This window comes from Nothoprocta perdicaria, unplaced genomic scaffold (assembly GCF_003342845.1).
Source record: "Nothoprocta perdicaria isolate Ctin4 unplaced genomic scaffold, notPer1 scaffold_29, whole genome shotgun sequence".
NCBI lineage: Eukaryota > Metazoa > Chordata > Aves > Tinamiformes > Tinamidae > Nothoprocta > Nothoprocta perdicaria.
The window spans coordinates 927947-943613 of NW_020455521.1; the positions used below are offsets into that span (position 1 = coordinate 927947).

General features: G+C 43.3%; 1 protein-coding gene across 1 annotated transcript; it reads left to right on the forward strand.

The window, feature by feature from the left end:
* Nucleotides 1-77: 77 nt before the first annotated feature.
* On the forward strand, nucleotides 78-15081 carry TMEM192 (transmembrane protein 192; the record flags this gene model as incomplete). Its single annotated transcript, XM_026041620.1, has 6 exons — nucleotides 78-107; nucleotides 2520-2666; nucleotides 5300-5564; nucleotides 7548-7682; nucleotides 11518-11620; nucleotides 13691-15081. Coding segments are annotated over 6 exons (804 nt in total), but the record flags the coding sequence as incomplete, so codon positions are not given.
* Between the last annotated feature and the right edge of the window lie 586 nt (nucleotides 15082-15667).

Sequence of the window (15667 nt, forward strand, 5' to 3'; positions counted from 1 at the left end):
GCGGGGCCGGCCGCGCTGCGCGGCGCTAGGGCCACCGCGGCCTGGCGGGGCCGCCCGGCCGCCTCCTCCTCCTCCTGCCTTCGCTCTTCCTTCCTTCACCCGCATGCGTGTGTAGCGCCCCGTTTGTTAATGTTTTGTTACGTTTTTAATAGCAGCTGTTATAGCTCGTCCTAATTAAGTGAAGCCTGAGTTTGATCTAATTAGGGAGCTCGTGGGTTTCCTTAGTGTCGGATTAGCTGTGTTATTGATGTTACTGCTCCTGCCTTTATTCCCTCCCTCCTCGTGCTGCCTGTAGCAGCAGCTCTTCAGGGAAGTTCGTATCCTTCCGTATTTCAAAGCTCTCTGTGGCTCTGGGAGGAGGAACCATGGGCTTCTTGCAGGGGTTGGACATCTGATATATGGAGGAATAACTTAGGTTGTTGTTGGACTCCGCAAGTAATTTGGTATGATCTTGACCTGACTAAAAAARTCTTATTTTGGTGGGAGGCAGGAGCTGTTCCTTCCCTGCACTAGGGAGGGAAGAGCCAAGGTGTCTTGGATACTGCCACTCTATCTTGCAGGCTTGCCTTAAAGTTACACTTRATCCCTGAAAAGGGGGAAATGAGGATCAGAGACTAACCCAGTAACACAGCATGTCTAATAATACCTGCAGATCTTCTGGTCTGCAATAAAAATTCATTTTCCCAGGAAGGTGTTTTGGGAAGGGTTGCTTAATTCCAAGGCAACCCTAATCAGAAGTTTGGAAGCCCTTGGATAGGTTGAGGGAGGAGATCACGGTCAGTCTTCTGTGGTTGGGTGACTGTGGCCTTCAGAGGGCTTGAGTAAAAACTGAGGTGAAATAACTACTGATGACTGGCTCCTGTTGCAGGAACCTGAATGTGCATGAAACCAGCCTGGGGTGCCAACAAATCTGCACTTTTGTGGTTAATATGGAGTATAAAGCTAGTTCTAGCTCCAAAACTTACTTCCTCTGACTTGCTCTCGTCTTTATCCTCTTCCCTCTTGAAGAGGGAAATACTTAATTCCTCTTGAGCTTTATCCTGCTTTCTGTCATGGTGATGAGGAGTTCTCAGTCTAAGAGCAATAAATAGTCCAGTGGCCTATGCCATATTTGTTTAAGGAGCCAGAACCTGAGTAGTGTCTGGCTAGCTGCTTTATTTGTTTGGCTTTGGTTCCACCACCTGTAGCAATGGAAGAGCTTGCAGTGAAAGCAGGTGTTGGCGGTTTCCTACATGGTCAGCATGTGAATTCAGCTGCTTCTCTCTGGAAACCCCTGTGACAGTGCTCCCATCTGCAGGGGTTTCTCTGCTCTGTGTGCTTGATTCTCAAGCTGTATCTGGTATCTTTCCAGAGGAGARCAGTCAAAACTTGATCAGGGATCTGGAGCATTGCTCCTTAGCTTTCAAAGTAAACAAGCTGCAGCATGAAAAGTAACAGGAGAGGAGCTTGAGTCTGAGTTGTCGGCAAGCCTGGTGTCATTCAGATGGCTGTGCATGGTCACCTGCAGTTTTGTTGGACCATCTCTCAGTCAGGAAGTGGCACCAACTCAGGCTGCTGGGCAAGTATCCTGTGTGTGAGGAAAGGTATTCTCTCCACTCAGGATTATTTTTAGTCTGCATTTTAAAAAGAAGAAAATAAAAGGTGGGGAGGAGGCAGAAGTTACTTTGGTACACATRCGTGACCAAAACTGAGCTGCATGTGAAGTCAAAGGAAACTTGACTTGCTACCAACATGACAGTAAGAGCTGCATGTTCTCAAGTGAAAACAGAGAGTATTTTGACCAGTACCTGGGACCAGTAGCCCCTGCCTCTGCACTGCCCCTTWGCTCTTGCCAGATTCAGCTTGAACCAACTGACACCTAGTGAAGAAATAATACTACAGSCATTTTCCTATGCTTGTATTATCAGTGACTGAATCATTTGAAATCGTGTCTTGCTGGCTTGTTGCAGCTATCCATGTCATCTCTTTTAATGTCCTTTTGACAAAAGCAAGAATACATAGGTACTGCAAAAATCCTTACTAAAATGAGGGGGAAATGGAATTATGCACATCCCCAACTTCTCCGGTGGGCATACGAGTACCCTGTGGCCTATTCCAGAAGACTTCAGAGAAGTACCTCATGGAGATTTTAGCTGTATTGATGGCCATTGAGCATTGCTTGACATGACAACCAAATCAAGTTTATTGTTTAACTATCTTTCATTCTGCATTTTATGAAGAACGCTGTGGTCAAGTCTTAGGAAGTATTCAGTAAGCATTAGCTAATTCATGTTCCTCAAGACTCGTTGCAAAGGTAGGTAGTAGGTTAGTGTTGGATTCCTGAGTGACTGAGTACTATGTAAAGGTGTGTTGAAATAGTTTGTTTACAGCTTAAGCAGCCTGTCTCCCCAGGTGTTAACATAGTTCTTTCCCAAAGCTGAAATTGCTCACAGGACAAATTGCTGAAACTTTGTACATTACTTCATGAGCTTACCTGTGTTTACTTTTCCTTTCCTCCCTCTTCCCTACCTTAACTTCAGGGTTCCTTGGAAATAACACAGAGTTTAGAAGATGATCCTCTGCTTGATGCACCGCTTATTTCATCTCATGCATTGCATTCGCAGCTGAGGCCAAGATTTCGTGCTATCCCAGCAGTCCTTCTTGCCAATTTTCTGTTGTTCATACATGTAAGTGTAAGAAATGTGGTTTCCTCATGAAAATTTACTGCTTTTTTTCTGAATTCTTGCTGTTCATGCAGACAGCTTGCTCCTGAGATGTAAATATGCTGTTTCTGCAAAACAGTCAAAGCTTTGCTCTCCATCAAATTCTGGTGATGCTATGTGATAATTGCTGAGTCTACCTTTTGATTTGTTTGTTGGTGCTAGCAAGTTGTGAGACGTATTAGAATATTAGAGAGGGAAGTCTTCTGAAAAGTAGCTTTTTTGGGGAAGTATTTCCACTAGCATAAAATGCTACTGCGCTAGCAGTGCTTAGACTAGATAGAGATCTAAGGTCATGAAGATCTTGTGCCTTGTTGAGGCTGGACTCAATTTCACAGGGTATTTCATGGGACTCTTCTGCCACTGTGACTAAGTGGTAGTGCATGGAGAGAGAAAGGAATCCAGGTGTTACTTCCTGCTCTGGTTAACATCAGGGGCTTGAGGAGGAGCAGCCCTGAAAGTGAATTTCACAGGTCTTGTGTGTAGGACTTGCTGAGGGCTGTTAGACCAACCTAGTTTACTGTCTACTAGTGAGCTTATCCTTGATAACTACTGGGGAAGTTTATTGTTGCTAGTGCACCTGTGGAAACCAAACTTTGAAGGGTGAAGAACTCTGACAAAACTGTCCTGAGATGGCGCCTGTGTGTTGGTATGATTGCTGCTCATACTGACCTGAGGACTGCGTGTACAAAGCCAGAATGTTTGAGGGGTGCAGATAGGTAGCACTAGCAGAACTGGAGATTTGTCTGGCCTCAAACTTGGGTRTTCCCAAAGGCTACAACTCTGCCAAGACTTCACAAATACGCATTGATTTCTAAGCCATCTTTCTAGGCAGCTGCATAAAACCTTTCAATAAGGCARTAGGCTCTGGCCTTTTACATTTAAGAAGTAAACAGCTTGTGAGTCTCTCCTTGTGAGGAGAAGCCTCAGTGTCTGCCAGGGAGACCTAGGTGAGGTTCCTGCTGCAGGTTTGCTGCATGGGCTGTGGAGATCCCCAGTGGGAACTGGCTATCCAGCCTTACTTGCGACTGGAATAGCACTATTGCTGTCCCCATAGGTTGGTGCTGGAGGTCTGCAATATGGTGAAATGCACAGACCAGAAGTAACTTGCTTGCATTAACCCTTTCTTCCCARGCTTCTCCTGCACATAGACATACATAATTCCTTAATTCCTTAAATTTTATTGCTCTTATAAAGAGCTGTATTATGTAAATATACCACAATAGGTGAAGTGCCTTTTGTTGGACTGCCCTAAAATGTAAGCAAAGCATCTGTAATAGGTAATTTTTACTGAGAGCCATGTGCTCCCTTTTGCAGATGTTACTAAAGTAGATTAATACAGCTGCTCTGCTAGGCTGTTCCAGTTAAATAATAGCACTTTATCTTSTGCACTGAAACTGTTATAACATCTAAGTAGTCAAACTGGGTCTGTTCACATATTAAAATAGTGAAGCTATTAGGGTGAGAATGGCTATTCCTGGCCCTTTGGAGTAAGTGTTAAAAATTAAATGAGTGTTTTACTGCTTAAACTCCTTATTTCACTTGAGTTGGCCACTTCTCCCATATCTGAGATGACTTGAGGTATAAATTTTTTTCAAATAGTTGCCTAATGGATAATACAGGAATCTGGCTTTCTTCTCCTCCCTCCTCCTCCCCAGTAGTGATGACTGCAGTTACTGTTACTACTTAAATCCCCTTGCAACCCAGGCAAACTAAGGGCTGCTCATATAATGAGTTACTGAGTGCTTTGAAAGGGCTGGTATCAGGGAGGGGGAGGATTCAAAGTGACAAAAATGGAGGGAAAATGAATTTAGGGAACAAGTTTATTAAATCATTGTAGGTTTAGGTCAGTACAGATGAACTGTTGCAAAAAGAAAATAAGACCTTTCCTTTAGCTCCTGCTCTGTTTCTATTAATCAGGTGATAGATATTGTGGGGGTTTTACTGTGGAGGTGTGKGGGGGTTTKGGGTTTTTTTAGCTGAGTATTCATAGGGAGATTAGAGCTTTGTAGAGTTGGTGCATTTTTGTTGTATRTAGAAAAGAAAAATATACTTCTGATGGTGGATTTGTTTTATTTTTAGTTTAATTGAAAATGCCCAGGCTAGCTGGGGCTAGTAKGATGTCATTTTACTTTTCTATAGGGAGGTTTAATGAAGGATGATTATTGCCTAGGAAATAATTAAAGAAAAGAATGCAAACCACATAGTCCTACTGAATGGTCTAAATGTTACTTGCATTCTCTCAATCTCRTTAAAGTGGAGAATTTAATAAAAGGAGTCGAAGTAAGATGAACTCACTCAAGGTGAGATGGGGTTAGAAATAAAACAGTGGCAATTCTCATCTCTGGCCAGCTGAACACTGGTTGTGCTCCTGAAGGATGTTGTTATCCATTAATGAAATAAGAGTATGTGACTGACGTGGCAGCTGTGGTAAGCAGRTCTAATGTTTATAAACGCTACACTTTCTGAATGTATTTTACTAAAACTGAGAATTAGATAAGTAGGCTATCTCCTGAGGCGGGAGGAGAAGGGGATAGGGGTGGTGGGTTTTTTTCGTTGTTTTGGTTTTTTTAACAACCTTTCCATCTCTTCTCTTACAGGTTGTTTTTGTTGTTCTGTCCTTCTTGGCAGCCATGTTCTGTTCCTATCCCAATCCAAATCAGGACAAGTGCCCTGGAAACTATACTCATCCACTTAAAGTGCAGACTGTCATAATTATTGCAAAAGTCATCCTATGGATCCTGCAGGTGTTCTTTGAACGGTACATCCACCACCACCACAGTAAAGTCCGAAGCAGAGGTTACTTCTCCATCTATCGATCCACACGACATCTGAAAAGGCTTCCCCTGGTGATTCATTCCACAGGTGAATGGAGCTTCTTTTTTTTTGCCTGTGTGTCTGCGTGGGGTTTTCCTCCTCTTGTAAAGCTTGGAATTCTGTAACAGTRAAGCACTGACTGAACACTTGATCGTATCTCTTAGGAACTCTTAATCTCACACCCAGACTTATTTAAGTGCTGCTTATTTTATGCAGATGGACCTTCTGACTGGCTTTGAGCTGCCAGTTRTATCTTGTGAAGAAGTTGTCTTAGTTGCCTGCTCACAAGTGTGAGGCAAGTCTAGTCAGTAGCAGCTCTAACTAGAAAATCTTCAGCCAGCAAGCTCTGTCTGATAGTAGTCTTGATAGTAGTCTGTCTACTTGCTGGCCTGATTGGACATCTGGCAAGATGAACCTTCAAGAAGTGCATTGTGTGATTCATAAATAGAACCCTTTCCACACTCCACATTTTACTCAAAAGCAGGTGAATTGCATAGTGCTCAGCAGCTGCCTGCACCTAAGAAAATGAGTAAATTTGGCTCCACAAGCAGAGCTAAGTGGTGGTCAAACTAGGCCTGCTGTCCTCTATGTGCAAAGCATGGAGTGTGGCACTGTTCTAACTCCCCATATTCTGTGCTTTAACTGGCCAGTGGAAGATGAAAAGCCTCAACATGTAGCTGCTCTTTTTTCTAAGAGAAGCTACTTCTACAGACCTAAAACTCACTTAACTTGAAGAGACTTTTCGCAGAGAAACACCAAGGGGCAAGGGAAACATGATGGTTTTTGTAATTTTGCTTCTTAGAATCACCATCCTGCTCCTGTAAGCTTTCCACAGAACTAGAGTAAATTTTATTTCTACCAATGTTGGTGGGTTACATGGCCCCTAYCTTTGTAGCAAACACTAGTCAGCTTCCCACCCACCCCCTGAAAGTCCGTGTAGTCAACCTGATTGTACAGAGCTTCAGATTGTGGCCACTAGGTAGAGCTCTGGAGTTACTTATGGGCAGTGAAGAGATCAGCCCACAGCAGACCTGAGGATGCTTCGGGGGGAGAGTAAAAGGCTTATTTCTGCCTATTGCAGCAAAGTCTGGAAGATTTAACCTAGCCTTCTTGGGTACAGTCTATTTCTCCTCACCAAACTGCTTCCCACATCTAAGTATTCAAATGCAGTAAGTGTTGATGCAAACCTGAATCAGAAGACTATGTGCTTCATGATGAATTCCTGCAGAGATTGCTTGTRTCCTGACAGATCACTTAACTAGCAGTGTGAATGAGAACTGCATAGTGCCTTAATTTCAGTGTCCTAATATATTTAGTGCTTTACAAGGACAGCTGTAAATTCAAGAACACCTCATGCTCTGTTAGAAGTATGCCATGGAGAGAAGCCATCTAAAAAATCCGGAGCATTGGGTTGCAACCCAGAAAATCTTTTAGGCAAGAATTTGATCTATAATTCAAGCTTTTGAAATACAGATTTTATTCATTATGACTAATTGTGTTTATTTCAATTCAACTTTAAGTAACTTGAAAGTGCAAAAGTAAAACTAGACAACTAGAAACCTATGAAGGCTCTTGAGCAAAGGTGTTTGTGTGTGTGTGGTTTTCTTTTTTCCCTTTGTTTTGTTAAATGTTAGTATCATTTAAACATGCTTGAACTTGCTGCTTGTAGGGAGATGCTCTCTTAGTCTGTCTGCAGCTCCTAAGAATTKAAAGAAAATAACTTCTGAAGTATGGAGAGAATGGACAGCAGCAATAAGGCCAGAAGTAGTTTAAGGATGTGCATATTATATTAGGCATTTCTAATCTCTTTAGGTCAGATGTATAAGAAAACTCAGTTTTGTACTACTAAAGACTGAAATGAGACCTCATTTTACAACTAGAGATTGAGAGATGCATCACCTGCTTTAAAGCAATGAGGATAGGATGAATTGGAAAAGCATTATTGCAATACTTCAGGTATTGGTGATGAGCAGTAAATTATTTTCAACTACTAAGTGCAATATCTGAAGTCTTTGTGTCCTTCTCTTCTAGGAAATGCAGCCCTGCTTTTGATTCTGTCAGTGCAGCATTCCTTTCCTGAGCACAGTAAAGTGTACCTGTACCTGATCCTGGGAGTCCTGGGCCTGGAGCTGATCAGTTCACTCACCTGCCTCGTGATTTACACAGGTGAGTGCCAGTTTCCCCTCAGTGAGACTGGCAGTAGTGGCTACTGAGAAGTTTTTTTGCTTGAAATATTAGTACCCCAAAATGTTTAATTGCAGGTATAAATGCAGAATGACTCTGCCTGTCGCAGGAAAACTAAGGCTAGTCTGGACAAGTGGGAAGGCCATCAGGCCTGATTTGATCCCTGACTGTTAATGGATAAAGCTTATTATCATAAAACTACTCATCTAATGAAGTGGTCATAAATGCAGAATTGTTGCAAAAGCATTCTGTGTTTTTTATATTTACTAGCTTGTCCTCAAATGTCTGCACTAAAGTTGAAGCAATAAGTCTGCTTTATTAGAACTGCTTCTGGGATTTAAATATGGTATTTTAGCTAATAGTGTGATGTTCCTCAGTTTCCAAACCTGTAAATCTCATCCTTTTTATTTCTCTATTCCCACCTGAAAAAGATCCTCTTAGTCACTATAATGGAGCAATCTTCTTTAAAGTTGTTTTTTAAATCTGTGCTAACACTAGTAAGATTGCCTCAATTTTGAGGCATTTTGTACTGTCACTCTCTTAAGGTTAATTCCTAATGCTTTAGTGTAATTTATCAAGCTGTGTTAGATCAGTGCTAAAGTATCTGAAGTATCAATTAAAATGCCTGTATTGGGTCATTTTTAAGATGAGGATAGAGAGAACTATTTGGATTTGTCTTGCATTAACTTGACTGCAGATAACTTGAACACTGGTTGAAAGCACTAAAGAGAGGAGATGTAATAATGTCATTCTCTTGTTCTAAAGGAACTAGAGGCATTCACTGATGTATCTGTATCTAGGAATAAGGAATTCTGCTCCTGAGTTTGATTCTTTAGAAAAGAGCATCCCAGCAGAAATATAATTATTTACAGCTATAAGTAAGGGGGTCGCAAGAGCCTAGTTCAGTAGTGCTGATTCATCTGGTGAAAAAAAGATAGGCAAAAATTATTACCAGCTTGTTTCTGACATAATCAGGTGGCAGGAAGAAAGTAGAAACTTCTAGTACTGCATGGAGCTTGAAAGCAAGAGCCATTCTATGCTCATCATTCCTCTGGGAGGAAGTCTTTAGATTACTAATTAATCTCAGTGCCTTTTTTGAAGGGAAAAACTTGGTGTGAGCTTACTCTAAGTCATACTGAGGAGTACTGCCAAGTGGATTGGTCATCTTGGAGGTAAAGTCTAGTCCTGATGTTCCTGTAACCATTTTGAAATCAAAATACACCAAGAAATGAGAGTCCAGCTCTAGAACTGTCACTGTGCAGAGGGCCCAAGGTCTGGCTTGCTAGTGTAAAGCTGTGGGGTGTTCCCAGAGCAGCTCACCCACCTGAGCAAGGTGGGCTGAAGGGGGCTGGGAAGCAGGGATCCCGTGGGTGTTGGAGCGAAGGCGGAGAAGGGACAGTTGCCCTGCTGGGCAGGGGCAGGGTGCTCCCTTTGGGCAGCAGGGTCACCTTGTGTCCTCTGCAGCCCAGAGCTGCAGCCTRGGCCTCCCTCTAAAGCTTCATGTGCATGGATAGAATTTTCATTTAATTTTCGGGATAGAATTAATTTTAGAGATCACTCTTCTCCTGAGGCAAGCACTAAGTTCCATTAATGTCCCTAGTTTGCCTTTTCCAATCTTGTTCTCCATCCTGGTGTATGTTGAGATAAAACTAAGACTTTCCACCCGTTTCTTGYGTGTAGGGGCTGTTTGGGTGTCTTAAGCTAAAGCTCTTCTGAGGCACAACAAGTGTCTTTGGTCAGTTCTGCAAATAGCCTGGGAACTTGTGGCCATCAGCCTCTTTTGAGAGACTGGAAACACTGACTGGAAACACTAAACCTCCYTAGTCAGATACTCTTTAATGGAGGCATCTATTTACTGTTGGAGTGCCCCTGTCCCTGGAAAGCACTTAGTGGCCACTGTTCCCGCTGAGATATGGGTGGCTAATGGAGCTCTGCAGCTGAAGGAGCAGCAGTGGTGGGGAGGGAGGAGGCCTAGGCTCACTCTTTCCCTAGAAGCTGATGACCTGTGCTGGCCTGTTTGCTCCTAAAGCTTTCCAGCTAGTGTCAGGGTTCAGGTGTGCTGTTTCTCTTGGAGCACAATTTTAAACTATTAGTGAGATGTAAATCCTTATCTATAGCAGCTTTAGATATCTGTTTTTATTTTGGTTTAGCGCTATGTGTAATGTCTCCCAAACAGAAGCAGAGCTGTGGGATACCTGACTGTAGTTCTAGGCTCTCCTTTGCTGCTAGAGCAGTCTTGTGAATTGTGATGCCCACTATTGGCAAGGACAGCTGTCTGTCTTCTAAATCTCCCATTGGCAATATATACATAGCAATATGTATGTAGCTCTGGAATTCAGGGATGGAGTCAGAAGTCTACTAGGAATTATTCTGAATGACTTGTAGACTTGACATGCTTACATCTGTATGGCTTCCAAGTGAGATAAATGTGCATAAAAACCCAAGTGCTCTAAATATCAATTTAATGTTGAGTTCACTGACAGAGTAGGAGGCCAAGCTTTCAAAGGCTTACTGAATGTATGCGYTTAATGGCTTTTTTCCTGTGTACTTTTAATATCTCTTGAATAGCAGACTAACATTCCCACAAACAAAGCATGTTGGAAATTCCTCATCTATTCCTGCGTGGCTTTTTGCAGGGCAATACAGTCACAGAAATAACTAACCTTTGAGCCCAACGTGTAGCTAACCTCTGGAGGCTCTGGCATTGTTTTATCAGGGCAGCSTGTAATAAACCCTACTGTATTATTGACTTTCCCTGCATTTATGTGGATTTCTCAGAGCCAATGTGACCTGCTTTTAGTAGTGTTAGATGTATTTCTTCTGCAGCCCTGACTGTAGAAACCAGAATGTGCCTTCTGGGGCTCCCTGGTGAACTCCCCTTGTAATCCCGTCTGGTATGGAATAGCTTCAGATATTTTCAGTTTATATCCAGAATTATGCAGAGGGTAGCTAGAGCTTCTCCCCACTGCCCCATTCTGTGTCTGTTGAATTTGTTTTTGAGCCTTGTTCAGGTACCCATGAATGACTTGGGTCATCAAGAGCCAACCTTGTGGTGGCAGCTGACCACAAGGAGCCTCTCTGCTCACAGTAACTCGTGACTTGCTGTAGCAACTCTGTCCTGGTTTGGGGCAGCCAGACAAGCTGCTGCCTCATAGCAGGTAGTCTTGTTAAAATAGCATTCATGGAAAGAGTTTAAATGAAAAGCTCTGAGTTGACTCTGGAATCAAAAACTCTACAGCGTGTTTATTGCTTTTCTGCTTAGTTATGGCTTGAAATTGGAGCCTGGTTGCCGCTTCCTTCCCACGGAACAGCCTGGGCTGGATGGGAACTTTGGAGCTCAGCTAGGGCAGCCTTCTGCTCTCATGCAGGACCCAATTACCCAGRGCCCTGCCTGGGTGCCTTGGAAGTCTGCAAGGCAGAGACTCCACAACCCCCGGGGCAGCCTGTGCCGGGGCAGCCTCCCAGGGAAGTTGTTCAGTGCTGTGGGGCCACCGGCTGTGTTGGGTACCAACAAGTGCCCCGGGTCATGGGCTCGGCTCTGTGCGTGTTAAGCAGCACTTAAGGCTCCCCATGTCTTTGCTCATGGGGCTCTGAGCAGCAGAACAGACTTCTCTAATTCGTGACCAAAGCCACTTTAGATATGACTCTTTTTCTTTCTATTCCTTTTCTTTCCTACTCCCCAAACTGCCTATTGCCCTTCTGCTGCCTATTTTAAGGCAAGCTCATCTAATTTGTTCAGAGGGGCTGGGTTTTTTTACCTTGGAGCCTAATGATAAATCTTCAACTCTTGCTTTTACTTCATGAAACTTGACTGCAGTGAAAATAAGCAACTTCAATCGTGCAAAGCCAAGACCTGATATAATTGAAGAAGAGAAGATGTATGCTTACCCCAGCCACATTACCTCAGAAACAGGATTCAGGTAAGGCTTTCTCCATTAATCTTCCAATGTGTGCAAGTCTTGTCAACCATGATATGYAGGTAACAACTCAAGCAATTGCATTAGTTTCTGTACAGACTTATGCGTAGTGTTAAGTCTGTCAACCCAAATAGAGGTGAGGATACTAATTCATAAGAAAATTACATAAGATACTTTTTTACACACAAATGACAAGTAGTAGATGATGCTTTATATGTAGGATGCCMATTCTTTATGAAAAAAGTCTTCAAACAGAAGGGTACAAGTGATCAGACCATTTATGGCTGTTGCAAAAATCTTAAATGTGCTATAAATAACTGTGCTTACTCTCTTTTGGTTGCCTTTATATAGGAGTTGGAGAACAGATACYAGTGTGTAGTACCAGTACTAGTGTGTAGTTGGTGTGTAGTACTGCTGCTTAGAGTATGCCYGCAGAAGCCTGGCTTCAGCCCTTTCTTTCAAGCAAATGCATTGTTGCATGTTGAGATGGACTAGGTAGCTTTGAGCTTTGTTTTATTCCAACAGTTGAGCAAGTGATTTTTCTTTTTTTAGCAAGGGATTAGGAGTGTGCTTCCAGTTTGGGAAAGAACTTTAAAGGTGGATGTGTGTCCTTTAAGAGGAAAAAGTTGAGAGTGAGAGCTTTCCCACATTGACCATGCAAGCACTGAGACTTACTGCTTGTTTGCTCTGGTCAGGCGGTCTGGTGCACACCTTCCAGCTGCTGACATGAGTCCGATAGAGCTCAATAAGAAGTCAAAACTAACTTGGGCTTCCATGCAAGAAGATTTCCAAACTTTTTTGTACAGTGTCTTGCTTCTTAGTAAGACAAGTTCAGCTGCAGAAGACTAGAGGTAATGAATGCTTCATACTGGCCTGGGTGCCACAAATGTAGCACACACATGCGTTCATGAAACTTGGAAATAGAAGTCCAGGATACAGGAAGGCTTTAGAGTTGTCTTGGTTATGTTGATACAGTGTTGGGCTTACATCTCGATAGCAGCAGTGGTGGGTGCATGGGAGACCTCACTGCTTCCTTGCTCAGCCTYCCCCCTGAGAAATCCTCAAGCACCTAGAGAACAATTCAGCAACAATGTGGAGACCTGCCGAGGAAAAGGCTCTGGTCCTGTGATTATAAAGAGGGYAAACTTCCTGTGAGAAATGCTTTTTTAATTCAGGTCTATAGAACTCTGGCTCTTTCTTTCCCTGGTGATTTAAGGTCTATTGAAAAGTGAATCCTGTCAGCCCTGTGCTTGACCCTGGCTCTCAGAATGCTTTCTGCATCGCCTGACCCCTACCAGCTAAGCCTCTGACAGAGCCCCTCTGGGGCCTGGGGCTGCTCGTGTGACTTAGTGATAAAGGCTGTGAACAAGAAGACTTTTTAATCTACAAGACTCTTTTCAGTTGAGAAACAATATTTTTTTTATTGAACATCTTAAATGTCTGGTTTAAGGTCCGTGTTTTCTGCTTGGGTTAATTAATGCCACAATGMCACATTAAACAGTTCAATAGTTTCCATACATGTTTCCATGGATGAAGGTATTTCAAGCTGAAACTAAGCTGTATGTGAGTCTGCAAAGTGTAGATATAATATCAGCATGGGCAGTATTTCATATTACTGTGACAGTAACACTGTCCTCAAATGCTTTTACAGACTAATGAAGAAATTTTTTTCCTAGTACTTTGGCTATAGATACCACAAGCATTTTGCTTAAAAAGCTTGCTACTCCATTGGTGAGGTGCTGTGTGCTTTTTGCTTGATATGGTATTACTGCATAGTCTGGTTTTGCTCTGTTTTACAAACTTGCAGCATGAATGTGCAAACATTAACCTTTCTGTAACTGTCTAGCAGAAAATTTCAATATTGCTTATGAAACATGGCCCAGAGGTAGCTAATCCTTTTTTTCYTGCCTTGTCATACATGATTGGGATTAAAACTGCTGTTGCAGGCTCCCTCCTCGCTAAAGCTGTCCAGATCAGCAAAAGCAAAACTGAAGGAAGAGTTTTCAAAGTCAGTTTTGATGTCTTCCATCTTTTCTTTTAATAACCGTATCCCCTTCCTTATTTTTCTCTAAGGGAAAACTCAAGTTTAGAAGAGATAGTTGAGAAGCAAGGAGATGTAATMGAGTACCTTCAGCGACACAATGCACTACTCAGCAAGAGACTATTGGCACTAACATCACAGCAAATCAGAACTTAAAAGCATTTACAAAACTGCTGCTGCAGCTCMAGAGGAATTCTCAAGCAGCCTCAGTTATATGGATGACTCTGCTCCATGAGGTGATTCAGCTTTCACACCTTGCAAGAGAAGTCTGTCAGGCTGGAAGTGAGTTCTTCATATACTGAGCACCTGTTACAACTGGACATACTCTGGCATTGCCCTATCCCTGCTCCCCAATTACCAGCTCTGGAAAGAGCTTCTGGAGGTTTGAGGACTTTTAATTTCTAATAGGTTCAAGTTGGACCTGAGGTAGTAGTTTGATTTTGTTCAGCTGTTGCTATCATTTAGCACTGTTGTAACACGGAAGCTTCAAACAGCCAGAGTATTTGATTTCTAGAACACAAAGTGTTTTCTAGAAAACCAAATTTTGCAAAATTTTGGTTGAAGCTTCAGGTGGCTGAAGCTGAGACTAGATGTGTTCTATCACTGTGTCATGTTTCCAGTTATTTGAAGTAGTGAACATCAGTGAATCCTGTTCAAAGCAGCTTGTTTCCTAGATCTGTCTTGTTTTCCCCATTTGTCAGGAAAATGAATAAAAATGTAGCCTATGTCAGTGGGGAAACTGGCACCCAGCTTATGTTTTTTTAAAAAAACAAAGCAAACATTGGGTGCCCTAGAATGCCAAATCATGCATCTGCATGTGTGGTTGGGTAACAAGGTCATAAGTTAATTCGAGCAGCTATTCAGCKTTCTGGCTTTAAAACTCCTAAAAGGGATCTCCAGGACTGACATTCCTGTGGCTAAAGTTGTGTTAGTTACTACTAGACAGGACTGCTACTTTCCATATTGAACTAACTAGACACAAAAAAATCTTTCTATTAAACTGGTGGTCAACTCATGTTGATCAGATCTCCACTTCTAGGTTTGAGCAGTGTGAGGGTAAATCCTGCTAGGGATATTATCTCAGTTGTGCATATTGGCTCAATTGGACTTTGCAAACTTGAAAAAGCATCCTGCCTCCAAAGCTCAAGTACAGACACAGGTAAATAAATATATCAAAATAAGCACCTGGCAGGAGCTGGCACTGGGAAGTTGAGCCTCTCGGAGCCCCTGCGTGTTGCGTGGGGTTGTGGGCAGGCCAGTGCTGGGCCTGGAGGCTCTCTGTGCTGCCCCTGCCCTTTCTCCTCAGTGCTGGAACCCRTGGGCTGTCACCACTGCCCTCTGCCCAGTGCCTCTGCAGGGAGGCCAAGGACATCCCTGCTCTGGAAGAGGGCTCAGGTGAGGACTGGCCCTGTGGGAAAACTGGGAAGAATCCAGGTAATCCATTCTGCCCCGAGCCTGGGGCAGATCTTCAGAAGTGGCCACCATAACAAGCACTGGAGTTTTCCAATTGGAAGGAAATGCATGTGGAGACCTTGCTGCTGTTTAACACTAAACTCTGTTCCCTCTTGAACCGTTTTCCCTTGAAAATGCAGTCTGGATTTTATAATAAACTTGAGATGCAAACTTTTGTTTTTAGAACTCAGATTTTGGTGCAATTGTGAATACTGGTTTATGATTTYTATGAAAAGCAGTACCTGTGACGGGAGTTTATGCACAATAAATGCAACCACCTGAGAGGGAGCTCTCCCATACCTGACCCTGTGACAAACAGCCCTGTGGGGCGCGTCACGGGGCGTGTCGTGACGTCGGCGCGCGCTGCATGCTGGGGCTTGTAGTCCGCGGGGCTGGGGCGGGGCGGCGCGCGGCCTGGCCGTGTGGCTCGTGCCGTGCGGGTCCCGCTCGGCTCCACCGTTCTGCAGGGGGAAAACCCGCGCTGGGGAAATGGGGGCTGTCAGGCATAGCTGAAGTATTCAGGGCTGTCCTGTCATCCCTTCCTCMTCTACCCTCCC